This window comes from Carassius gibelio, chromosome B8, assembly GCF_023724105.1.
Source record: "Carassius gibelio isolate Cgi1373 ecotype wild population from Czech Republic chromosome B8, carGib1.2-hapl.c, whole genome shotgun sequence".
NCBI lineage: Eukaryota > Metazoa > Chordata > Actinopteri > Cypriniformes > Cyprinidae > Carassius > Carassius gibelio.
In genome coordinates, this window is record NC_068403.1 from 14,151,249 (window position 1) to 14,177,548 (window position 26,300).

Sequence of the window (26,300 nt, forward strand, 5' to 3'; positions counted from 1 at the left end):
AACGTTTCCAACATTGACTCTGTAGAACCCCTACCCCTCCTCTCCCTCTCTCTCTCTCTGTCTCTCTATCTCTATCTCTCTCTCTCTTTTTGGGACTTTGCTCCCCATACGGACACATTAGAATTCTATCAGTGAGTGTGTGAATGGATCAGACGGGTATCAGAAAGGGCAGGATACACATTAACACAAACTGTGGTAGAAGAGCAGGGCCAGGGACATTCATCAATCCATTGCTGTCCAGAGCTTCACTACACGAGCAGCAGACCTGTGGAGCTCTCATTACAAATCTGGAGACTGGAGAACATCATTCAGAATTGTTCTGGGTCCGTTTGCATGGACATTAAAGATTGAATTGTCGCTGTGAGGACATACGTTTCGGGATCTATGCCCTGGGTGTGATCTGGACAGTGAATTTGAGAAGAAACATTTTCAGGATCACATTTAAGATAGAGAGGATTCAAAATGGAAGAAAAGATGAAAGACAAAGATCTCAGGAAAAGGGTGCCATATCACATTCAGAGAGATGTTCTGGATGAGCTCGGTGTTGACCAAGTTGCTGAGAAATCGGATTTTAAAATTTCAGCAAAAGAAAAACTCAGAGATGCTGTCAGGTTTGTGGCCTTTATTATTGTATGTTTTTAAGAGAATAGTTGTTTGAAAAATAAAATCTGTATTTTGTTTGCCTTCTTTTTTTTTTTGAATTGTAGCAGTATTGATGCTATAGTTAAAAAAAAAAAAAAAAGAAATTACTCATTTGTTTCTGGCTAGTAAATTTTTACTAATAATTACATAGAAATGGCAAATAACTCTAAATTAAATGTGGAGTTATAGTAGAAAAACAAACAGAATTTTCTTGTAAAACATACTCCTATGACCTTCAACTTAAAAACACGAACTCCACATTTTTGTGTCAAATCTAAAAATCAAATCACTTGTCCAGCTGAATTGAGAAAGATCCAAATAGCATTTTGTGCTTTAACGATGCAACAACATCTCAGAGAAGTCTCAGGCCTTAAAAAATGTAGAATTAATTATTAAGGCAGTTATCTTCTTCTTCTCTGTGTCTCATAATTTTCTCTTTTTCTTTGTTCATCAGGTGTACAGGCCCAAGGTTTAAGAGCTGTTTCCTATCATTTGTTCCTATCCTGGCTTGGCTGCCACGATACCCTTTTCGAGAAAACGCTATTGGAGATCTAATATCAGGAATCAGTGTGGGAATCATGCACCTGCCGCAAGGTCCAACACAAGCACATGCACACCTGTATTACCAAAGCACATTTATTACCTAAGACTAAACATAAACACAAACAAACACACACATGTAACATGCAGTGTGTTTTGTGTCTCTAGGTATGGCATATGCTCTGCTAGCAGCAGTCCCTCCTGTTTTTGGTCTGTATTCCTCCTTCTACCCCATTCTCATCTACTTCATATTTGGAACATCTAAACACATTTCTGTGGGTAAGTACACACACCTCCCTTTTATAAGACGTAGTTCGGGACAGTTCACTGAAAAAATGTCAATTCTGTCCTAATTTACACACCCTCATTTCATTTTAAATCTGTATGCCGTTTCCTTGGAACACAAAAAATATATTTACATCAATCTTTTCTATACAACAGCAGTTCATGCTCCAAAAAGCACCATAAAAATAGTCTCTCATGACTCTTGAGCAATTTATATATTTTTAAAAATGCTTATAGAATGACATGCAGTTGAGTAAATTATGACAGGACTTAAATTTTTTGGTGGGCTTTCCATTTGAATCAAATATGTCACTTATGGTACAAGTTTAATGCCATTTCAGTGCTTCAAACCAATTAGTCATATTTTCTAATCTCTGTCTACAGGTACATATGCAGTTATGAGCGTTATGATTGGCAGCGTGACTGAGCGCTTGGCTCCAGACTCAGACTTTGTGATACCAGGCAATGATACCAACAGCACCATCTTGGACATTGCCAGCCGTGATGCAGAGAGGGTCAAGATCGCGGCCACTGTGACTTTCTTATCTGGCATTTTCCAGGTAGTCTCGTTTGTAAGTGTAGGCTATGTGCTTTTGCAGTTGTGTGTGTGACTAAGTGTTTGGTATCTGTGTGCAGTTGCTCCTCGGCTTGGTTAGGTTTGGTTTTGTGGTAACTTATCTATCAGAGCCATTGGTGAGAGCTTATACAACAGCGGCCGCCATTCACGTTATCGTCTCCCAGCTCAAATATTCCTTTGGCATCAATCCACAGCGGTATAGTGGACCTTTGTCTCTTATATATGTGAGTATAAACACACACACAGTCCCGAACACTTACTGTAATTAAGGACTATCCATAACTGATATGCAAAAGCCCACAGACAAAGACAAATAAACACATCTATGTGTAAATTGTGTTTAGTGCCCCCTAGCGGCCGGGGTTATGATTTGCACTTAGCGAGCTCCATATGTTTTAATACTGATTTCTCTCTATATGTATTTTTCTTTCTCTCTCCAGACAGTAATAGAGGTTTGTGCATTGCTCGGACAGACTAATATTGGTACTCTGGTAGTTAGCATTGTAACCATCATAGGTCTGGTTGCTGCAAAGGAACTTAGTGCCTTGGCGGCGCGCAAAATCCCTATTCCGATTCCTGTTGAGCTGATCACTGTGAGTTACAACATACAGTGAAACACACACATGCAAATTTACTTAGCTAACTGTGGACATACAGAGACTTATTTATATTCTCTTTTTTTTTTTACAGTAGAATGTTATTGTATATTTTTTAATTTATCAAAAACGTCATCAGTTTTGCTTGCTCTTTGTGATGTAATATGGCATATTTCTTCCTAAAACTGTCATCTTGTTTCTGTGTATAGATTGTTATTGCTACTGTGGTGTCATGGCAGATGAATTTGAGGACTAAATATGGTGTTGAAGTGGTTGGAGAAATCCCATCAGGGTGAGTCCAACCACAACTATGCAACACAAATTCAACTGTTCAACATAGTATGTGTATAGTATGGTAACGGCTATAAAATAAAACCGCAGCATCATTGTATATCATCTACAAGCTCAAATACTCATCTGCATCTCTTCTTCACATTGTAGTCTGCAGGCTCCTGTGGCGCCCACGGTCTCTCTGTTGGGTTCAATGGTCGGAGATGCTTTTGCACTGGCTGTTGTTGGATATGGAATTGCTATCTCACTGGGTAGAATTTTTGCCCTCAAATATGCCTACAAAGTCGACAGTAACCAGGTAATAGAATTTAAATGTCTGTAAAAGATTGTTTTTATTAAATGTGTATATATATATTTAGATACACACAAATTTATATTCACACATTAAACTGATCAACAGTGACACTTCTAGCCCCTTCCACACAGTAATACCAGTAAACATGCAACAGTGTTTCGTCTTTTTACCGGTAAAGCACAGTTTCAAAATACCAGTAAGTCCTGTAACATCATTAACTAGAAATTACCTCTAAATGGCTTTGCCCTCTGGTGTTGTGTTTTAAATACAGAGAGGTATATTGGTCTATGTTTTTGTTGATGTTTTCATTTTTGTATTAGACATATTTAGACTATTCTTTCACTTCCAAAAAACAGCATGGAGTAAATGTGTCATCTGCATCAGAATGTTAGGATTGGCCCAGAGTAAATCTTTTATGGCAGCATGTCCTAAACTTATACGTGCTCGTACGGTTAATCTTGTTCTGCATTCTTACAGAAATACTGGTAATTCACTGGACAAGTTACAACTTCCTATTTTTTCTTTTTAAAAGGTCCTGTTCACTCATGGTCTCTTAACGGTAATTTAGCGGTAATTCACCTGTGAAGACTGTATACATGAAAGGGGCTATTGTTACACTGTTACAAAAATAATTTCAAATGAATGGCGTTCTTTAAATTAATCAAAGAATCCAAAAAAAAAATTATAGTTTATAAACAAAAATTAAGCAGCACAAATGTACCATGTTAGAATAATTTCTAAAGGAGCATGCGACATATATAATATATTTTTCACTTTTAATGTCAAATTTAGTGTCAACATAAAACAAACTGCATAGTAAATCTGCACTTAAAATATATGGTTAAAGGTTTACAATATTTTCTTTTAATTTATACATTTAAGGCCATAATGTTTCGATCCAGGCACATTTGACGTCTTTTACTGTGGTTTTTTTGTTTTGTGCTGGAAGTCATTGATCTATATCAAAAACGTTAAAATGCCAAAAACTTTGAAAAACCTTTTTGTTTGAACATCTTGTGTTTTTCTCCTATTATCTGTTCTCTGATTCAGGAACTCATAGCATTGGGTCTGTCTAACTCCATTGGAGGCTTATTCAATTGTTTTGCTATCAGCTGCTCTATGTCTCGCAGCATGGTGCAGGTCAGCACAGGGGGAAAGTCACAGGTGAGAGCTTCAGCAATCTGCAATCTGACATACATAACTACATATATCTTTGACTTGCTAGTTCTGGAGAGATGGATGACTGTTGACTGTTAGATGACTGTTTTTTGGGTGAAAGTTCAACTTGAAACCTGTCTCTGTCATTCTCTCAGGTGGCTGGAGCGATTTCTTCTCTGGTAATTCTGGTGATCTTGTTAAAGATTGGCGAACTATTTGAGGAGCTGCCAAAGGTCAGTACATAGAATCAGCCCTTGTGTGGGCCTGGCATTAATATTCAAACTTATCTGTGCTTCAAGGATTAGTTCACCCAAAAATGTTCATTTTCTCACCCTCATGTCGTTCCAAACACAAAAGAAGAGATTTTGAAAAATGTTGATAAACCAAACAGTTGTTGGTCCCCACTGACTTCCATAGTAGGGAAAAAATACTTTTGAAGTCAATGGGGACCATCAACTGTTTGATCACCAGCATTCTTCATAATATATTATTTTATATTCAACATAAGAAAGAAACTCGTACAGGTTTGGAATCATATGAAGGAGAGTAAAATATTAAAAAAATTTCATATTTGGTAAACTATTCCTTCAATTCAAGAATATGATCATATGTCCATTTATAAGGATATAGACATAATGTACATGTCTATGCTGGTTTATTTAGGCTGTGCTGGCTGCTATAATCTATGTAAACCTGCAAGGCATGATGAAGCAGTTTGGAGACATCAGCTCTCTCTGGAGGACCAATAAAGTGGATATGGTGAGAGAGATCGAGAAGGAGGGGGTTTCATGAGAAAGCAAAGCTTATGCAACACTTTAAAAATAGACAAAATATGAAAGATCTGAATACACAGTTTAGCTGTTATTTACTCTGTTGTTTGTGTGTTTAGGTGGTGTGGGTGATGACTTTGATCTTGACAGTGTTGTTTAATCCTGATATGGGACTTGCTGCATCTATTGCCTTCTCCATCCTCACTGTCGTCTTCAGAACTCAACTGTGAGTGACAGAAACCACATACACAAAGCGAAATAATCCACGAATTCACATTAAACTGTGACATAGTCTTGAGCCCTAAATGATATTCACATACATGTAACTGTTTATATACTTAAATGAGAACGGAAAACTGGTTCTGCATGCAGTCTCCTGTTTTACTTTACACTGCTGATGAATATCAGATGTGAGCTCTCTTAGACTGGCCATATGTACAACTGGCTTAGTAGCTAAAATTCCTGTTCTTGACAGCATCCTAAACAGTTTGCATAAGAATTCACCATCTGTCCCTCTGTGTGTTGACTCCTTTCTTCTTCTCTACATGTTTTTTTCTCTTTACAACAGACCAAAATACTCTATTCTTGGCCAGGTTCCTGGCACTGACATCTACAAACCAATAGAGGACTACAATCAGGTGACCGTGACCACCATTATAGTGATTTTTTGTGAATTACAGTGTACTGAAACTAGGTTTTTTTTTGTTTTTGTTTTTTGAAAAATGTAATTGGCCACAACACAGTCTTTCACCTTTGACAAAATGTTTTATTAATGACTTGTGTTCAAGATGTATAAAAATGACTTAAATGATGAACAGTCAGTTAATAAACAAATTTGATAAATTGAAATTTGGTTCCTATTTTCAGGATTTGTCTTCTAGGGCATCAGTCAAAACACATTACATTTAATTTGATTAATCTGTTCTTGCATTTGTAAATAACTGAGTATTGAGAAAACTGTAATTGCAAATATTGCTTTACAATATTTGTGCAATTATTTTGAAAAAGTATTTAGTAATTCTTGATTTTATCACACAAATTATTATTACTACTTTCTGTTATTTTGAGTATAATTTCTCTGTATTTTTTACACACTTACAGGTGAAGGAGATTCCTGGTATAATGATTTTCCATTCATCTGCAACATTGTACTTTGCCAATGCTGAAATGTATATTGATGCACTCTATGAGAAGGTAGACACACACAAACACCATACACCCATATACTCTCAAGCATATTCATTCACAGACACAATCACATAAAGAGCAATTACAAGACACTACTCGCAACAGGCAATTATCCCAAACATAGCTCGAACATAAACATTCACTGTGTGATTAGCCCAAACAAGCTACATACAGCACGTGCACAGGTCAGGACATTCACGCAGTAAAAATAAATGTTTGTGTGCAGACTGGGGTAGACGTGGCTAAACTTCTCTCACACAAGAAAAAACTGGAAGCGAAGAGACTCAGAAAAGAAAAGAAAGCTGCAAAGAAAGCTAAGAAAGAGGCCAAGAAAAGAGCTAAAGAAGCTGTTAAAGCTGCTAAGGTTTGCTTTTGAAGACACTGTGCGTATGCACGGAAAGAAGTGAGAAAATAAGTGTTTGTGTTTTCTGACTGAGTCAGCGGTCTCTGCTTTTGACCAGGGGGAGGAACCACCATTTTCAGACACAGATGAAAGTGGGGAAGAAGCAGAGGCAAATGGAGATGTGCATAAATTGTCAGTCAAAGAACCAAAGGATGTGGCTGCTGTGGAAGCGGGGCCTGACCATGACACTGACACCACGCTGCCAAGGGCAATCATTCTTGACCTGAGCCCTGTCAACTTCCTGGATACAGTTGGCGTGAAGACTTTACGCAATGTGAGACACAATGCGTACCGTACATTAGTGACTTATTAAATATGTAACATTTTAACCCTTGTTAAAACCCTTTGTTTAATCCAGATCTATAAGGATTATGGAGAGGCTGGTGTACAGGTGTACTTCTGTGGCTGCCAGAGTAAGTGACCAATACAAACATGTAGTTTCACCAGGGTGTTTTTGCAGTGATTCTAGTACAGAAGGACCATTCTGGGAGTCCTAAAGAATCTCTCTATGAACAGTTCTTAAAATAACCTTAATCTCTTCATGTAAAAAACATTTTAATGATCTAAAGAAACTTTTTCTTTTTGTTGTCTAGAAAGATGACTTTGGAATTCCATTTGAACTTGCAGTCAAGACGGACCTGTGTGTCATCATTATTTGTAATCTCTCTTTCAGGAGGTGTTGTAGAGAGTATGGAGAAAGGCGATTTCTTCAACGAGAAAGTAACTAAATCGATTCTCTTCTCATCTGTACATGATGCCGTTCTTTACTGTCAACAAGGAAACAGCGAGGAGGTACAGTACATTCTTATATCATATACACATACATAAACGCATGTCAGAGATTTCCTAATCTTGTTTAGAAATGTGTTGAGTGTTGGTGGCCAAGACAGTATGTCGAAACAAATGTGACTGAATAAACCTCATTTATTGCCTTCTACTTTTACAGGTTATGCAGGGAACACATTTGTAAATCCAAACACCAAACATGATACGGAACACAGAGCTTGATTGTTATTTATTGTGTATTTCATCATGGGGAAGAATAAGTTAAGGAGGTGTTTTGATGAATAATTTTTATTTTTTTGTTTGTTTGTTTGAATAATGAGACTCTTTTGAATGTGAAATATCTGAAAATGGATCTGCCATATAATGTTATTGTGTAAGACAAGTCAACTGTAAAAAAAAAAAAAGAAAAAAAAAAGAAATTCACTTAGTTGTGAAACATCTAAGAAATATGTTATTCCAGGTTGTGACACTGTAGAGTTCCAGGTACATAATGAATATAAACTCAGTTTTCACTGTATAATCAGACTCTTGCAAAGTTCCCATTTTACCAATATACAATACTGTTCAAAAGTTTGGGATCAGTATTTATTTTTTAAAGGGTACATAACATTTCACCTAATCTCAATTTAATCTTGAGTACCTATAGAGTAGTACTGCATCCTTCATATATCCAAAAAGTCTTTAGTTTTATCATAGGCTATTTATAAGAAAAATACAGCTTTCCGATTCTTTCTGGAAAAAGCCGAGCTCCTGGAGGCGTGCGGTGAGCGGAGCTTTAATACTGATGTTTCGTGTTCTTTCCATTAACATATCTTCACTTATGTGCTGATTTCCAACAAAATACAGAAATCTGATGCAAGTACTTACATGAATGGGGTCTTTTATCACAAGGGACGGCTCCATGTTTTAATAGCAAACGATGTGCAAATCCAGCGTCGACTTGGACCTTGTTTATAAAACATTCGTCACTCAAATGACCAGAACACACAAATGCACTTGCTACACTCCATTGCTTCCCCGGAAAAACAAACTGCATCCACTGTTCATGTAACGCTGGGTTCTTGGGGAAGTTGAAAACGGTAAACTTTCCCTCACATCCAAAAACGCAGTTATTTGGAGGCATTCTCGAACAAATGCAGTGCTTTTCCTGGAGAAATGTTCATATAAGGAGTTCCGCTCTCATCTACGTCATTAGATCCACGATAAAAAAAAAAAACAGCCCAAACTTGTACCAACCCTAAAGTAAGATTTTCGGCACAGAAATTCTCAGTCATTCTTCCAAATTATTTTTTTTTAACTTTGGCCATGTTTAGCTTGAGAATCCCTCTCTTTAACACTGTGAACAACTCTGAATACATGAAACACCATTGTATCCCCCCCCCTTTAATTGATCAAAAGTGTCAGGAAAGATGTTTAAAATGTTACAAAATATTTTTGTGAAATAAAAGCTATTGTTTTGAAATTTCTATCCTTTATAGACTCTTAAAAATGCGAATCATGGTTTCTACAAAATATTAAGCTGCACCACTTTTGCAATATATATATATATATATATATATATATATATATATATATATATATATATATATATATATATATATATATATACCATCAAATCAGCATATTATTATTTCTGTAGGATTATGGGACATTGAAGGCTGGAGTAATGGTTGATGAGAATTCAGTTTTGCATCACAAGAATAAATTAATTGGAATTAATTTGGGGGGGAAATAGCAACAGTTATTTAAAAATTTGTCATCAAAAAATGCATTGGCAAACATAAGAGACTTCTTTCAAAAACATAAAAAAAAATTAGGACCCCAAACTTTTGAATGGTAGTGTAATTATCATTAAAAAATAAAAATCAGTTTATGTATTTTACTATGCTATGTATGCTGTTTGTTAACTTTATATGCTTGTGTATTTAGAATCATTCTAACTTAAATAAACTTTAATTTTCTTATTCTTGTGGTGGAATTGTTTGGAAATTATCTACCATGCTAGATTACCGGTTATCTGTGAACATATTCAACCCTGAAAAAACAGGATTGGAGTTCTTAAACTGTTCTTTGTTTATGTTCAGTCTGAAGTGCTAAGTATCTTAGGGATGTTTAAAAATAAATGAAGAAAGTCTTTTTCATTTGATGGGTGCTGTTTTTGTATGTAAATTGTCGTTAACAAGTTTCAGAGAAACTGGTCTTTCCAGCATATCCCAAAAGGAAAAGATCATCTAGAACCTGTCCATCTACTTTACCTGTGTATTGTTTCTGAACAGATGATAGCCTAGCCTACCTGTGACTAAAGCACAGGTGGTGTGCAACTGACTTACTGTGCAAGAGGTGAATAAAAAGCCTTAACGACATTTCCTCATCTGTATATCACACACAGACTAGAAAACAACTCTAGCCTAATGCAAGAGAACAGCATTAGTCTCATACCTTAAGCTAAGCTTTTAGTCTAACTGAAAGAGTTGACATAATAAGATTAATGAGTTTAATAAATCTCATTTAGCTGTAATCAATGTTAAAGAACCGAGAGAGAGAGAGAGAAAGAGAGAGAGAGAGAGAGTTTCGTGGGTGCGTGCGTGCGTGCGTGTGCGTGCTGGCGGTTTCTCACACGGCTCCCCTTTCAATCTTCCTCCACCCATCAGGCGGCCGCTCAGCATCTGTGTGTGAGCGGATCAGAGTTGAACCCATTGCAGGAAACAGCAGCAGGCTGAGCGCCGCTGTCAACGAACGCCTCCAGTACCGGACCACTGACTCCTAAATTTGAGTCTCCAGTATTCAGTCTGTAGCACATTCAGGTAGGTGGTTGGTTGGATTTATTTATTGTTGGTTAATATGTAGTAAATGTGATATTTGCGAGTCACCTTTGCGAAGAGCTATTTAGACATAATCTAAGCCAGACACGCGCATCGAGTCGAGGGAATTCACATTCCTTGAAGAGCTGCGTGTAGCCTATACATTTTAGGTATAAAAAACTGATTTGTTTTATATCAATAAATAGTTCTCCAAGCTTTAAGGTATGACTATTTATCTTTGCTATGCATACACATATAGCCTAATCAAAACTATAATGAACTGGGCACTTAAAAAGTAGACAACGATCATAGAGGACAATCGAGATACTGACAGTCAGCTGAAAATGCATAGGATTTTGAAGAATAAGTAAAAAAAATAAAAATAAAAAAACTACCATTATCGTTGCATAGAAAACAAACCATTAATAATCAATATGGGCTAAATATCAACATTAATAGACTTTGACTTTAATTAATTTTAAATGAATGATGAAAACAAACGTGTATCCTGTCATTCAGTGTTTCTCCGGGTTGGGAGAATGGATCGCTTAACTGTGGCTGTGACAATCTAAATAAACCAGTCTGTGCTGGCCTCGATTCTCTATCGACCCAGATAAATAGATTGGAGTGAAATTAATTGGCAGGTCGATGCTTTGGAAGCTTTTCTCACTGTCTCCCTCTTGGCACTCTGTCGGTCACAGCAGTCCCGCAGTGCACGCGCTGTTTTTCTTTCTGCCTACACTACAGGAAACTGCTCAGTGCGAGAGATGATGACAACAGACTCTCTTTGAATCGTTAGTCCATTTAAAAACGCGCGTGCTTGTGTAAATACTCAGGACAGTCCTGTGTTATCGCTCCGGTGCTCCTTACGTAAGGGACTGGACTGTCATTGAAAATATTCTGCCGGTCGCTGTACGCTGCGCTGCACCAGATGAATGAAATCCCCGGAATGCATGCGCTAGCCACCTGCCTGTTAGTCGCTGCTGTTTCATACTGGTACAGCAGCGAGCTTCTGACCGCGCTCCGTCTGTTTATTTCAGACTCAGCCCTCGGCAGGGACATGCCGGAACCCGAGGGGAATCGTCGGTCACCGCAAGGTGTCCCATACACCGACCTGGCGCACATCGTCAACGCCGACGGACTGCACTTGTTCTGCCGTTACTGGGAGCCGGACAGTCCTCCGAAGTAAGTGCGAGACATTCGTATACAAAACAGATATAGATTAGGTCAGGCCTCTTGGGATAAAGCAATAGATCCTCCCGTTACAGCCTCCGGTAAAGCAGGACGAGAGGCTGATAAGCGTTTACGGATGTTTCCTTACGGAGCTTATTTTTAGCCCACTTTCAAGAGTCTGCCCTTTACTTTCCAGCACCTCCGCGGGTAGCTAGGCTACTTTTAAAACGTGACACGCATTCAAAACTACAAACAGGCTATAACAGAGAAGATTCATTTGGCAGTAAACGTTAACAGTGGTTGATCTGCGGTCTTCCGCGAGGTTCTCTTTTGCCATTTTTGCAAACTCTTGGCCCATCACATGATGCCTAAACTGGTGAGTGAGGAACTAGACAAGGGAAGTTTCTTGAAAATCCTGCATTTAAAGGTGCAGTTAGGAATTTATAAATGTACTGCTAAAAAACCGAGTTAACACATAAACTCACTGAAGAATTCATTCATTACAATAAAATAATAAAAAAAATACAAATAAAGCTGTTTCAAATGCATGTCATATGAATGAGTAATGTTTCTAATTTAAGTTTCATGAACAATACATTTAACAAACACCGAAAGTAATGATAATTTGTCTTGTAATGGGTAGAGGAAATGATTAAGTGAATTCAGTGGATGATTCAAACTGATAACTCCAGCTGCTAAAGCTGTATCTGAAAGCGCTTCACTGCCATTTACAACTTCTCTCCTGTGGCCACATATGATAATAAAGTGTCCGTCTTGGGATCTTTTCAGAAGTAATAGGTCATCCAGGCACTTTTTGCTTCTTTTTTTTTGAATAATTGTGAAATGCTCTTGTAGGCCTACTGTTTTTCCTCCTTCTGAATAGCATATTTGGATGCATGATGAGTCTTTTTGTTCATAATTCACACTGGACAGGCTGTATAACGCTGACACAGTATGCTGGAAACAATGAAAAATGAACAATTCTTTGGAGAAAACAACATTGACACAAACATTTTCTAAAAAAAGTTGTATTTTACATGGAGCCAGTCAGCTTCTCATGGGTGCCACCCTGTTGACATCACATGCTGTGCAAATTAATTTACTTAAATAATAGGTTTACTTTAAAGAGAATTTATGTATTACAGGCAGTGCCTGCTTTCACTCACAATGTTTTTTTATAATCCAGTTTCTTATAAATGCTATCTTGTTAAATGACTATACCATCCTGAATTACTCATCTGGTTAAAGTGAATGTGAAAGGGGCCCACTCAGGTTCTATACAGTAAAAGCAGAACGGAAGGTCTTGGTTTCCATGAGTTGAAAGCCCCTGCTCATGGCCCCTTTATGACCACTTGTAGACACACAAACACACTCACACAGTACAGATCTGCTACACTTTTCTAGTGTCATCTGCTGTGGTTCTTCTGAGTAATTATAAAAATAGGTCATATCAGGCAGTGTTTGTGTGGATGTCATGATTACGTCAAACAGGTCAAACTCTATGCCTTACTGTTGCAGAGCTGTTTTTTGCCATTAGCTATTCACCCTGAAGTGGCCATGTTGCGGCCCAGGGGAGCATGCCGTTACCATAGTTACCACCTCTTCCCCTCTCTCAGCCTAATTTGATCTCTAATGCTTGTCAGCAACAGTGTATATGACAAGAGTGTGTGTGCATCTGTACATGTTCACTGGCATATTTAATGAGAGTATATTGATAAACCACAAAACCATGTGATCTTCAGTGAAATGTTATAAAACCACAAATATTTTGTTTTGGGATGTGGAACGTAGCTTTTCCCATGACTGAAGGGGAAAGATTCAGAGCAGCTAATGAAACTAATGCAGGCATCAGAGATGTTTACATCAGACATCTGAAGGAATGCTACCAGGATCCCCTCTACTGCACTGTCATTCTGTTTATGGTAAAATATTTAGCTCGTGGTTGATCGCTTGAAGGTTCTGTGTCTGTTTACTAGCTGATTAGAAACATATCAGCTTAGGGTGGGACATGGAAATTACTGAATGCTTCGCATCATGCTATAATAAACTGATCCAATACATATGTTTTTTTTTTGTATTACATAACCATCTGAATGAGGCCAAATAAACCAATTTCGAATCCCACCTTTTACACATTTAGTGTAGACATTTTATACTGTAGGCTAAATCTGGGGTTTTAAAAAACAATATTTTTCTTCCTAAAATAAAATGCCATCTATATATTTTATGTATGAAAAAAGTTGAAAATATGAATATATTAAATAATCCAAATGTATTATTACTAATAAATGTGATATTATAATACAACAAAATGGAACAATTGTTGTACTAAATGTAATATTACCATTGTAAATGAATTTTGGTAGCACTTTATTTTACAGCTCTGTTCCTCATGTACAGACTATTTTCTTATTATAGTAATTACAATAACTATGTATTGACTAGGTACTACCCCTAAACCTAACTCTAACCCATGTACTTACGTTGTATTACCAGAACTTTCTTAGATAAACACACTGTAAGTACACTATAATACATGTAAGTACACATACTGTAAAATAAAGTGCAACCAAACATTGTATGTCAACATTGGTTTTGAGACGGTTTTCTGACTTAAAACTAGATTAATAACTTTTTCTCCTTATTAAATATTTTCTTTTTATACATGTCAGTAAAATAAAATGAATCTTCATAATTTCACTTTTTTTAAAAAACTGAAGGAAATAGTAATGCAAGCAAATTTGGTAAATGTGATTGTACAAAAAATCTTAACATATTTTATTAATATCTTAAGTGAACATGTTACCATGTATGTTTTGTAAAATCTTTTTTCCTCTCAAGTTTGTGGTGAACCTCCTAGCACACAGGTGACATCTACACCAAACCAACCTTTGAAAGTAAACCTGAATGTAGTAAGGTGGTCTGTTGGAAGTTGAAGTTGACCAATATGAGTAGCTGAAGTGGCAAACTGTTTACATTGAGTTTACCACTTCACTGCTTGGGTTAACATTTAACAGAACTACTCCGCTTACAGCCCAGACATCATCTCACAATGTCCCTGTACAGTCGCTTACATGGACATGTCCAGTGCTGATGCCAGGAAGTGTGTGAAAGTTGAAAAGACCACAGTAGCCCACTGTATGACCCCAATAATGATTGACAGATTGCTCAATAGATAACCTGGGCACTGAACCCATGCAAAGTAAAACACTCATACACAGTCCAACAAATTGGGTCATGCCGGTCAGTGTGGTCCATCTTCTTCTGTCTCACAGCATTTGGAGAAGAATTCCTCTACCAAACATGGTTATTCAAACAGTTGTTATAGCAGTGCCAAATTATACTCAAAACATTTGGCCCTCGCAAGTATAGCCAAAACTGTACAGGCGCACTGAATTTCATTCTGTTTATCTCTGCTCTGCCCTTGATGATTGTTACTTTGTAGTTTAACTACTTTAGAACTATTTTGGAATTTCTAAAGACATGCACACTCACACAGTAGTCTCTCTGTCTGCCTCACAAACTGCATTCCCAGGGTTCAAGGAGAAAAGCGTTTTGATCTAAGGATGATCATAACCACAAAAACTTCCATTTTATCTTACACCAAGTTACCAGCTCGTAGATGGAGGTTGAGAGGCTTTATTTTTAGTAAATGCATTTCTTAGTATGACAGAGGAAATGAAAGAATAGCAGTTTCTCCAAATTGAAGTAAAGATGCCAATTTTCAGTCCTCTGAGACCATGTGAGTCCATTATACATTTACAAAGACTCTTTTTGTTACTGATTAGAGGCTGCATTGAGGTCATAGCAAATCTGCACAAGTTTGGACCTAATAAAGCTATTCTCATTCTCTCTACTCTCTCTCTCTCTCTGATCCTTCCTCTCTTTCTGCCTTATTTTTTCTGGGTTTTTAGTGTGTATGCTGATAATGAGCATATCTTGTTATTCTGGTGGGAGACTGTTAGTAGGATGTGTTTTTCTCTTCTGCTGGAAACTGAGAAATGGTTCTGAATAATACCAGTATAAATATACCAGAACCGAATGACTTACGCTTCTGTTAACAGTTATCGCATGTAAAGTTTCCAGTGCATACTGAAAACCTTTTGACCAAGTATCCTGCACTAGCTATCATGAGAAATCAGGTCCCCTATTAGGATTTCAGGCAATCCCGTTGGCTCCAAAATTTTTAATGGGTTTTCTCTTTAGTGCCTGATTACAATTCCTACCACATCACAATATAATATGTAATTTAAATTACATTACAGTGTCTGTAAATGTCTGTTTTGGTCAGTTTATGAGGAAGCATAGCATACAGATACCCAATTAGTGTAGCATGATACTTTTAGATCAATTACAGAAGGTATAAGTCACACTTTAAGATCTGATTCTTGCTATTAACAAACCATTAACTATGAATTTTGCCTGAAACTACTAATTTGCTGCTTATTAATAGTTAGTGAGGTAGTTGTTAACTTTAAGTATTTAGGTATTATGGATGTAAAATATGGTCATTAAGAATATGTGCTTTATAAGTATTAATAAACAGCCAATATGTTAATAATATGCTAATAAGCAACTAGTTGAATTGAGAATTGGTCCTTGTGGTTTCAGAAATAGGTCTAGTAAGTTGTTTCTCTTTAGTGAATCAGAAATATTTAGGAAAACCAATGTAGTAAAGCCACAAAAACAAACGAAAAAAGACTGAAATGTCTAAGAACTAAATTGTCTTAGAACTAAATTGTTGTAAATGTATGTATTATTGAAATGATTTCCTTACAAGTAATAAAATAATTGTTCATGAAACTGTAAATGGAATTGGAAATGTTAAAAGGAATCAGGACCAGCTTTGTTAAATTTTTTTGAATTCCTTTCCCAAATCAATAATGTGTGTTTTCATCCATCAGGGCTCTGGTGTTTGTCGCCCATGGAGCAGGAGAGCACTGTGGGGGATATGCTGACATTGCTCACAGCCTGACCCAGCATGGCATTCTGGTGTTCGCCCATGATCACGGTGAGTGGCAGACTCCTAATCAAACGGCTAAAATCCCCAACACACAGATTTGTTGGTTAGCAACAGTGCAGCAGTGTTTTGGGTCGTGTAGGAGGGCGTGCTCTTCATGAGAATGTGACAGAGTGGGGTGAAAACTATTTTACGCCCACATTTGATTCCTTGTAATTCATCCACCCGGTTTTCCTGTCATTTACAACAGATGTTGTGGGCATGGACATCCTGGGTGTAGAGTGGGGGATGGAGTTGAGAAATGAAAGAAAAATGAAATGAAACAGAAAATAGCAGGTGCTATGTGTACAGAATGTTTAAGCTGTTTTGTGGCAGTACCATGGTAACTAATGATTCATGCAGAGAGACAGCAAGCCACCTTGTGATGAGCAGTTGGGGTTGTGTGAGTGTGTGATTTGACTGTCTGGTGTCTCGGTGTGAGTAATTGGTTCAATGGAAATACAACAAACAGAAACCATTACAGTCAGTTTCTGTTTGTTTCTTACTCTCTTTTTGTCTCTCTCCTCCTCTTACATGGAGTCTAACATCTCAGTATGTCTGTAAACCACATGCTTTTTGGAGATTCTATTCTATTCTATTTTATTCTATTGTTCCATTATTAATATTATGTTAATTTGCTTGACTAAATGTCATGTCAGTTATATGCCAAAATTTCCTGAGCTCTTCTTTGTGAGCAATTAGCATTGCGCTGTGAGTGACAGCCCTATTTATCTCCTGTTTCAAAGGAAAGCTGATATACAAAGACACGGGGGCGAATGGAAGCATATGTTACATCATTAATTCTCTTTCTCTTATTGTCTCAGTTGGTCATGGCCAGAGTGAAGGTGAGAGAATGGATATCAAAAACTTCCAGATATACATCAGAGACGTCCTCCAGCACATTGACATTATGAAGGGCCGGTACCCCAAGCTGCCAGTCTTCATCATTGGACACTCAATGGTAGGACATATTTTGAAGCCAGTTCCCCATGTCTTTTCATAAGCAAACATAGGTCACATGCTTTCTACAGACCTTTCTATTTTTTGTGTTCACACCTAAAACGATAACTGTTAAGATAACTATATTTGTAGCGGAACTATATTAATGTTCACACCAGTGATAATGTTCTGTTCATTAAAAGCACATGCTGCAGTTTTCTGATTGGCTGCCAGTGTTTTATTTTTCATCAGACTGAAAAATCATTATGAAAGTTATCGTGTGGGCTCCACTATTCTCATAGAATTCAAATGGTTATTAAAACTTTATAGTATTGTTATCATTATAGACAAATAACTCTACATTTTCATTGTAAAAGCTATGGCTGTGAGTGAGAGTGAATATATATTAATGTAAGAGAAAGAGAGTAGACTGCACTTGTGTGACCCTAACCTGCATTAACTTTTTGCAGTTAGGTGTGTTTTCAAAATTTTGGTGATAAAAATAAAACAAAATAGGCAATACTATTTAAAAAAACAAAACAATATAAATTGTTCAGTTTATTGAACAGACCGATTGTTTTGTGTCTTTACACATCAATGTATCGAGCCGCAGGGTTTAATTTGGTTTTTGATTGTGCAGTTTTTTTTTAAATGTTTTATCCGTGATTCCCATCCACTTACAATATAAGACTGATAGACTGCTACGGTTTCGGTTAAAAATCTTGGTTTGTGTTCTACTGAAGAAACAAAGTCACCTACATCTTGGATGCCCAGGGGGTAAACAGATAAACATACAATTTTCATTTTTGGGTGAACTATCCCTTTAAAGATCGCAACACACGTATTTCCCAGAAATCCTGTATAATTCAACCAATCCGATGATGACTTCAAAACTCCCAAAGTGTTTCCAATTTTGTGTGCCATATGCATCAGACGTTCAACAAATGACAGTGTTGCCAAGTCTACATTTTACCCACAGAATTGGGCTACTTCAACACTGTTTTTCATGTCTGCGGGTTGAAGTGAGTCCAATAACATGATACTCATTCCCTGGAATGCCAATTTTAGAAGGGGAACCCCACCAAAAAATTTGTATTTTGCTCCTCGGAACGCGATTTTTAACTGGGGACCCCTAGAAATGCAATTGGGCTAGTTTTGGGCTAGTTTTGAGTAGCAATTGGGCAGGATTTCTTGTGAAAACCTGGCAACCCTGACCAACGGTCCGTTGACGTGATGTCTGAGGCTGTCTAAACTGTGACTCATGGGGTGGAGGCTACAGGAAGACCTTTTGATTTTGCTTTGTTACATTTTCCATGTTCAGCATGTGTTAAATCCAAACTGTGCATGACTGAACTTAACAAAAAATCCAGCTGGAAGCTCTTTACCTTTTGTTTTTGCTCAACAGTTCTCATTAATAAAACAGACCAGCTGCATACTCAAGAAGCATCATGTCATGAGCCCTGTAGACTAGAAATGTTTCTGGATGTATGTATCAATGTATTTCTGTGGAACATCACCATCACAAAATCATAATTATTTCTGGGATTGTTATATGATATAAATTCCCCACTACATGAGTGTCCTGGTAAAGAAATCCTAAAGTTAGTACCCATAATGCACCTCTCTCCTGCTCCTTCAGTGCCATTATAACTCTAAATAATAAATCGTGTTCCTGCTGCTCTCAAATCTCTTTAGTTTTCCCCCTCATTTACTCACTAATCTAGTATCTTATGTAATACCAGGCTGTTTGGTACTTATATAATCAGAGTCTTTAATAAGAAATTTGTAAAATGAAATGATTGTAAACATGCTTCCTGAAAAGAAATGTGCAATTAGGTGTGTATTGTTACCTCCAGTCATGGGACTATATGTCCTTGTACTTTTCACTTCCTGAGGCCTGAGGAACTGAAGCTACTGGCTGAATAAACATTTGCTTTCCTATCACATGTTTACAGATGAAAATGAACAGTGTCATATAATAATGTGCATGTGTGTGTGTGTGTGTGTGTTTGTAAAGGAAGTGCACGTACAGATGCAGCTGTGAGTGTAATTATCTGTGTGTAGGGTGTGCGTTTGAAACTTCCAGTTCCTCCCAGGAATTCAAAAATTCAAAATTAAAATGCAATTACCTTTATAATCAAATCAAAACAAACCACCTATTTTCTCGATGAAGGTTTAAGTGTTAGTGTGCATTTGTAGTGTGTCTAAACTAAGTGTGTGTTTGGGTTTGTAAGTCTAGACTAAAAGCTTTTTTTGCGTAACTTAAAACAGCCGATTACTGGAGTCTCTTAGAAATGTGGTGGGAACTGTTCTTTAATCTCTCCAACTCTTTTGAATCCTGGCCTCTACTCATGAATATTCATAGATAGGATCATAATAGAAACAAGATGAAGAAAGCAGAGCAGAGCATCAGAAAATTACTAATTAGGGGCTTCTCACTTAGATTTACCCATGTAAGGATGGAAAACATGTTTATTGTCAAATTAAGAGTACATATTTTCATGCAGTGTATAACTAACAGAATATTAATACAGTTTTTTAACTTTCTAATTACAAGGACCCCAAAATATGGTGTTCAGTTTGTGGTGGATGCTCTTCCTAAAATACAAAGACAGCTATGTATATACTTTAAAGTAAACAAAACCCCACAAATAAACATGTTATTATAAAACAACACGCTATTAACAAAATAAAATAAAATAATCACAATCTATTAATTTATGATTTGTTTTTACAAAGCGGAATTAAGCTATTATATCATAAAGTATTTTCTTGGAAAACCTTGTGTTAAAAGAAAATAACCAGTAATGGAATTTTCTTTCTTTTTTTTTATTGTGGAATATACATGTATATGGGAGGAATCACAAAGAACTTTACAAGTAAATACTAGATATTGCTGTTTTCAATCACATGACTGGGTTTGTTTTACTACAGGGAGGGGCCATTTCCATTCTGACCACCTGTGAGAGGCCGCAGGATTTTGCAGGTGTGGTTCTCATAGGCCCCATGGTTCAAATGAATGCTGAATCTGCTACACCCTTCAAGGTAAAAAGTCAATGAACATGCTATAGTGACAGTCAGTTCTTCTTTCTCCACAAATATTTTTTTTTGCATTTAATAACCACCACAATTGAAACATGAGGCTGTAAATTAGATATGCTGCCCCCTGCAGTCAGACTGTTAAAGCCATTAAATAACAATAGCTGTCAAAAAACAGCAGTGGAGCTTTCAGCGTGTGGCAGGCAGCAGAGATTTCTCTATTCAGGCAGTCTCTGCCTCTCATCATATGTCAACTATGAACGTTCAAATTTAATTTAACAACCAGAAAGTGTCAAAATAGCCTTTTAGAAAGGATTTAGAGTATCTATTGTTTAATCATTTAAAAAAATATATTTTTAAATAATGCATTTTTAATTGCTCATTTAAAATAATGCATAATGCCGTTTTTTTGGATCAGTATTTTAATAACATTCATACATTTTCGGTGTGGATTAAGTCCAGGGCCGTTGTCTGTTTATTCAATATGTGAACATTTTCAAATTTTTTTGTTATCTGCTTAATTTGTACTTTTGTGAATGTTTCTATTAAGTTTTTCAAATATGTAAATGTGTAAATATGTAAATTCAGTCATTCAGTATTTGGCGTGACCGAAATGTTCAGTTCTCTGTAGTAAATTGTCAGTATGTGGTTTTTTGGATTCTTTGCAGGTTTTCGTGGCAAAAATTCTAAACCGCTTGACTCCCAATCTCTCTCTTGGTTCGATCGAGTCAAAATGGGTCTCAAGGGATCCCAAACAGGTACAGGAATCTATGTCAAAGGTCTCCTGTAGAAGTAGGGCAATGCATATGTGCGTAAATTTCACATTGACAGTTAGTGTGCAAATAGGCCTAAGTAGACAATCTGGCAGCATTGTTTATGTTTGCTGTTAAAACAGTATTTACATAGTAAACCTACTCTTTTAGATTGAGGCTTATACATAGTGACAACATATTGTTGTGATTTTCTTCATAGCTTGGGTCTGGAATACTCTTACGTCAACAGAAACAGCTGGTTCCATTTATTCAGCCATAATACACAACATAAACATTATACAGTCGCCTAGATTTCACTATAATTGTTTAAAACCTCAGTTTTACCTAGTGTAGTCTTGAGCAAAGATTTACTATTATATTAGGATCATGTTTGTAATCCCACATAATCTCCTCTTGTCCATTAGGTGGAGGCATATGACACAGATAAGCTAAATTATCACGGAGGCCTGCGCATTGCATTCGGAATGCAGCTGATGGAAGCAGCAGCTCGAATTGAGAGAGAATTACCCAACATCACATGGCCCTTCTACATTCTCCATGGCGACGCCGACAAGCTTTGTGACATCAGAGGTGCTCATCTAATGTATAATGAGGCCAAGAGCACTGATAAAAAACTGAAGGTGAATCAAACGTGCATAAACATGGACCAAAAAATTCAAAAATGAACATTCTCTCAGCATGTGCTCATCCTTTGTAGAACACAAAAGAATATATTTCGAAAAACGTTTCAGAGTTAGTTTTTTCAGGTCCATGCAATAGAAGTAATTGGGGTTCAAAGTCGTTGTATAGTTTCAGTATATTAACAAAAATTGTTGAAACATTTTTTCAAAATATATTCTTCTGCAAAATAAAGAACGTCATACAGGTTTGAAAGAATTTTTATTTTTGGGTGAGCTATGCCTTTAAACTGCAGAACTCGAGGGTTGACTTGTGAATATGATCTGAGCTTATGTTGTGCCAGTATATGTTTTGAATTTCTCAGTATAACCTGATCCAGATGTACATTCATGCAGTACTCTGAATGGAAACACATATCATAGACCAAGATTCATGCAAAGACTGTAAAAAGAAAATCATAAATATAATTCATACAGGACAAACCACAGCTGTGGTTGCTGGAATAATTCTGTAAAAATACTGTAAAAATGTTAGCATATTTATGGAAGAAACTGCAGTTTAAATCCATAAATAAATAAAAAATCCAATAGCCCTTTTCTTTTTGATTAGAAAGGCCATGCTGCTACTAAAATGTTATACTGACAAACACCTTTTTTACTTCCAAAATGTATTAGCATTTTACTGTAAAATTACATGAAATGTAAGGTTACATTTATATTACTGTTTTTCCCTGTGTATAGTAGGGAAACTTATTTACTGTTTTTTTTTACGGTGTTCTTTTACAGTTAAAATGACAATTTTGTACAGTTTATGCCTTCCTAACCCACAGATCTATTTGTGTTTTTGTGACCAACAGGTTTATGAAGAAGCCTACCATGCCCTACATCATGACTTACCTGAAACTATTGAGTCTGTCTTAAAGGAGGTGAGCACCTGGATCCTGGAGAGACTCCCCGCCCCTCATGTGTCTTAGCTGTCAATCACCGAATGCAGACTTGCCTAAGCCCCGCCCCTGACCGAATCTTTCATCTGTTCATCTATACTGACAATGAGATGTCTGATTGCACTACATGCCAACAACACCACCTTCACTTTAATCTACCTAGGTGATAACATAGATATGTCTAGGTAGATGCACTAGTAGCGGCTGTATCTATGGGCCGTCCTCCATATATAAGCCTGTATGTCTGAAACAGTAGTTATACGCATGTATGAAAATCTATATCTACAATAGACTTCAGCAGACGGTTTTGCTAAACTAACACAATACAACAAGACAAAGCTGACATTTAAAATGGTAATATAGTTTAAAAACCTGTAATGTTGAGTGCATACAAACCAACACATTCTTATATGTGAAAGTTTATCCAGTTTCTTTAGGAATTTAAATTTAAATTTCGGTGGTTTTTATATCTAGAGGATGCTTAATGAAACTTCACCATTCCAGGATGGCAGAGGCATCTACTTGCTTTGAGTGGTCGAACGTGGTGTCTACCTTTATATATCTATTGGTAATAAGAGGTCATTAGTAAATTACCTTTGACCTAGAGATCCAATCAAGCTTTAATATGGCCAGTAAGGGTTCTGTGGGAGTTTATATTCCCTGTTATACCTTCAAAGGCATCAGCACTGCGGGGTATGGCTTGTGCATTAACCTAGCAAACATCATGAGTAATATAATGCACCTGGCAGCCCTCAGTGCTGAGCTCTCTTTTGAGATGCCAGAGTAATAGAACAGCTGCAGTTTGCGCTTTGTGATGTCCACTGCTCATAAGAGATGTAGTACTGCCCCCGCTGGACAACAGCAGTACTGCATTCTGCTGTGAGCGCAGTTACCAAGGCAACTCAACCTTATATTGCTTGTGGCTTGGCAGAGAAACAAACTGTACCTACAGAATAAGAATATGGTAATTCTTTGAGACATTCAGAGAGCAAAATGTCTGCTGAGCAAATGTAACATTGCACTCGAAGAGATCAATTAGATGATCTCTACAGACACATCTATGCAGGAGATCCCACAGATTCCCATATATACACAATATATATCCACACGTTTTTTTTTTTTTTTTTTTTTTTTTTTTGTGGTTTGACTGTTTCAAACACCTCAGACTGTTCCATTCCTTGGAGTAAGTGGGGAAGTAGCTGTTCTGCAGCTTGATTGATTTCATATGATTCTTTCTTATGGGCTTTGGAATTGTAATACCTTATTCCTTTATTTTTACAAGCATTTCGTTACTTTGACTACTATATTATTAATAAATATGTTACTGTTTAAATTATAAGATGTTCACATTAGCTTTTGACCTCATTGTAGCTCAATGAGGTTTGTAGCTCAAAAATAACAGGAAATTGTAAAAGGACAGTCGTTCACACCAGCTTAACATTTAACGTGACTGTTTTGATTCAGACAAAAGAAGGATTTGTTACAGAGATTTGTCTGTAATCCTCAAAGGCATTTTATCAATGAATGTAGATCAATGAAGGTTTTATTGAATGTGGCACGTGGCAATGGAAGCAAGCAACGAGCAGAAACGTTATCTATTATTACATGTTTTATTACTAACTGATCTAAATCAATCAATAAACAAAAATAAGAAAATAAAACTGCTATCTTTGGTGTGAGCAGAAATGAAATGTTCAGCACAAGATTGTGAATAGTGTGCATGTTTGTTAAGAGATTATGTAGAGAGAAACTATAGTCTGGATGTTTGTTTCACACATTGAGCATTTTATTAAGTATATTGTCTCTCAAACATTTGAAATGGATCACTTGTACATGAAATGTATGTTACACTTCTTATATATTTGTAGAATAACTAAATCTTTATAAGTGATAATCCTCTGTGACTTTGACTGTTTCGGTAACTGTTATAAAATCTTCCTAAAGCAGAAGTACTAGGTGCACTGCGATTGGAGGAGAGGTTAATATTCTCAAGGACAATATATTTACATTGGGCAATAATGCATGATTCATTTGGATTAAAATTTTCCATCTGAGTTGCTTGCCTTTATTACGGCATCTAAAATCCTCTCCTACAGTTGCCCTGTCCTAGTAAATGGCACATTTAATATTAAAAGAGTTCTGAATTCTTGCATAAAAACTGTAATTAAACAGAGAAATTAAAGCTATAATGTGATTTCAATAATTTTCAGTATGGCCAGTTAATAGTCTGTGAATTGTAAAGTCTGTAAAATAATAAATTTGAAATGGTAAATGATAAGTAGTTTCTGTGTTTTTTTTTATTCTTCAGACTGATCCCAACACAATGGATTTGAGCTTTGCTCCACTGTCTAAAGAAATTCCTTTTATCTGAATACTTGAATTTTATTTTAGAGTGAGTCAGTGAGTGATTTTGTGCCTTTAAGTTGGATATTAATGTGTCGGATATCAATAGATGATCCCACCCCAGTGACGTGCCATGACTTAGGTCATATGGTCATGAGTTCTGTTCAAGCAGCAAAAATCCCCTAGCATGAATATATATATGTGTGTGTGTGTGTGTGTGTGTGTGTGTATAAGCTACCATCCATTGCAATAGAGATTTGTGGTTTAGTCTTGATATAAGAGCCAGAATTAATTATGCCTGGAAAATTAGTTTATAGTCTCCAGTGAAAATTCATTATAAGGATCTTTTTTAGTAACCAGATATTGAAAAAACTAAATTACACTCTGATTTGTTCTAGAAAACGAAAGTCACACATCTATTATTCCAGTGGGCATGTTTCCCTTGGTGCACCCCGTCCCAGTTTCTCCAAGGCAACAGGCTTGTGCTTTTAGTGTCAGTCTTTAAACTGTCAGGGAGGCCTAGAGGTAACTGACATATTGACCCAAACTATATGTATATGTATAGTATATGTATAATAATTAAAAATACATAAAATTGTGAACAGTGAAAGTCTTTAAAGGGTTAGTTCACCCAATAATCAAAATTATGTCATTAATAACTCTTGTCCCTCATGTCGTTCCAAACCCGTGAGACCTCCGTTTATCTTTGGAACACAGTTTAAGATATTTTAGATTTAGTCCGAGAGCTCAGTCCCTCCATTGAAACTGTGTGCACGGTATACTGTCCATGTCCAGAAAGGTAAGAAAAACATCATCAAAGTAGTCCATGTGACATCAGAGGGTCAGTTAGAATTTTTTGAAGCATCGAAAATACATTTTGGTCCAAAAATAGCAAAAACTATGACTTTATTTATCATTGTCTTTTCTTCCGTGTCTGTTGTGAGAGAGTTCAAAAATCTGTAGCGTAGTGATATACGGTTCGCGAACGAATCAATTGATGTAACCGGATCTTCTTCAACCAGTTCACCTAATCAAACTGAATCGTTTAAAACGGTTCACGTCTCCAATACACATTAATCCGCAAATTACTTAAGCTGTTAACTGTTAGCTGAGACGAGTCAATCTTTCATTCGTTATCTGG

General features: G+C 36.6%; 2 protein-coding genes across 3 annotated transcripts; both read left to right on the forward strand.

The window, feature by feature from the left end:
* The first annotated feature begins 172 nt into the window (after nucleotides 1-172).
* slc26a6 (solute carrier family 26 member 6) lies at nucleotides 173-9,495 on the forward strand. The gene is made up of 19 exons (XM_052563581.1): nucleotides 173-611; nucleotides 1,097-1,236; nucleotides 1,351-1,461; nucleotides 1,852-2,027; nucleotides 2,104-2,268; nucleotides 2,485-2,637; nucleotides 2,850-2,932; nucleotides 3,082-3,229; nucleotides 4,277-4,390; nucleotides 4,540-4,617; nucleotides 5,048-5,143; nucleotides 5,274-5,380; nucleotides 5,723-5,792; nucleotides 6,256-6,348; nucleotides 6,569-6,706; nucleotides 6,804-7,019; nucleotides 7,104-7,158; nucleotides 7,419-7,537; nucleotides 7,692-9,495. Exons 1-19 carry the CDS (start codon nucleotides 463-465, stop codon nucleotides 7,713-7,715), a joined length of 2,235 nt encoding a protein of 744 aa, XP_052419541.1. The 5' UTR covers nucleotides 173-462; the 3' UTR covers nucleotides 7,716-9,495.
* Nucleotides 9,496-10,144: 649 nt separating this feature from the next.
* On the forward strand, nucleotides 10,145-25,094 carry mgll (monoglyceride lipase). Of its 2 annotated transcripts, XM_052563583.1 has the most exons (8): nucleotides 10,145-10,335; nucleotides 11,373-11,517; nucleotides 16,410-16,516; nucleotides 17,329-17,465; nucleotides 20,378-20,488; nucleotides 21,151-21,240; nucleotides 21,660-21,875; nucleotides 22,730-25,094. In XM_052563583.1, exons 2-8 carry the CDS (start codon nucleotides 11,393-11,395, stop codon nucleotides 22,844-22,846), a joined length of 903 nt encoding a protein of 300 aa, XP_052419543.1. In that variant the 5' UTR covers nucleotides 10,145-10,335; nucleotides 11,373-11,392; the 3' UTR covers nucleotides 22,847-25,094. The 2 variants fall into 2 exon arrangements, with proteins under 2 accessions (XP_052419543.1, XP_052419542.1); XM_052563582.1 differs by lacking the exon at nucleotides 10,145-10,335 and having other exon boundaries at nucleotides 11,056-11,517.
* Nucleotides 25,095-26,300: the final 1,206 nt, after the last annotated feature.

Coding starts and splice junctions, on each gene's coding strand:
- slc26a6 (XM_052563581.1), top strand. CDS start 463: ATGGAAGAAAAGATGAAAGACAAAGATCTCAGGAAAAGGGTGCCATAT. Junction 2,933..3,081: donor GTTGGAGAAATCCCATCAGG/GTGAGTCCAACC, acceptor TTCACATTGTAG/TCTGCAGGCTCCTGTGGCGC. Junction 7,538..7,691: donor AACAAGGAAACAGCGAGGAG/GTACAGTACATT, acceptor CTACTTTTACAG/GTTATGCAGGGAACACATTT.
- mgll (XM_052563582.1), top strand. CDS start 11,264: ATGAATGAAATCCCCGGAATGCATGCGCTAGCCACCTGCCTGTTAGTC. Junction 16,517..17,328: donor GGTGTTCGCCCATGATCACG/GTGAGTGGCAGA, acceptor TTATTGTCTCAG/TTGGTCATGGCCAGAGTGAA. Junction 20,489..21,150: donor AATCTGCTACACCCTTCAAG/GTAAAAAGTCAA, acceptor GATTCTTTGCAG/GTTTTCGTGGCAAAAATTCT.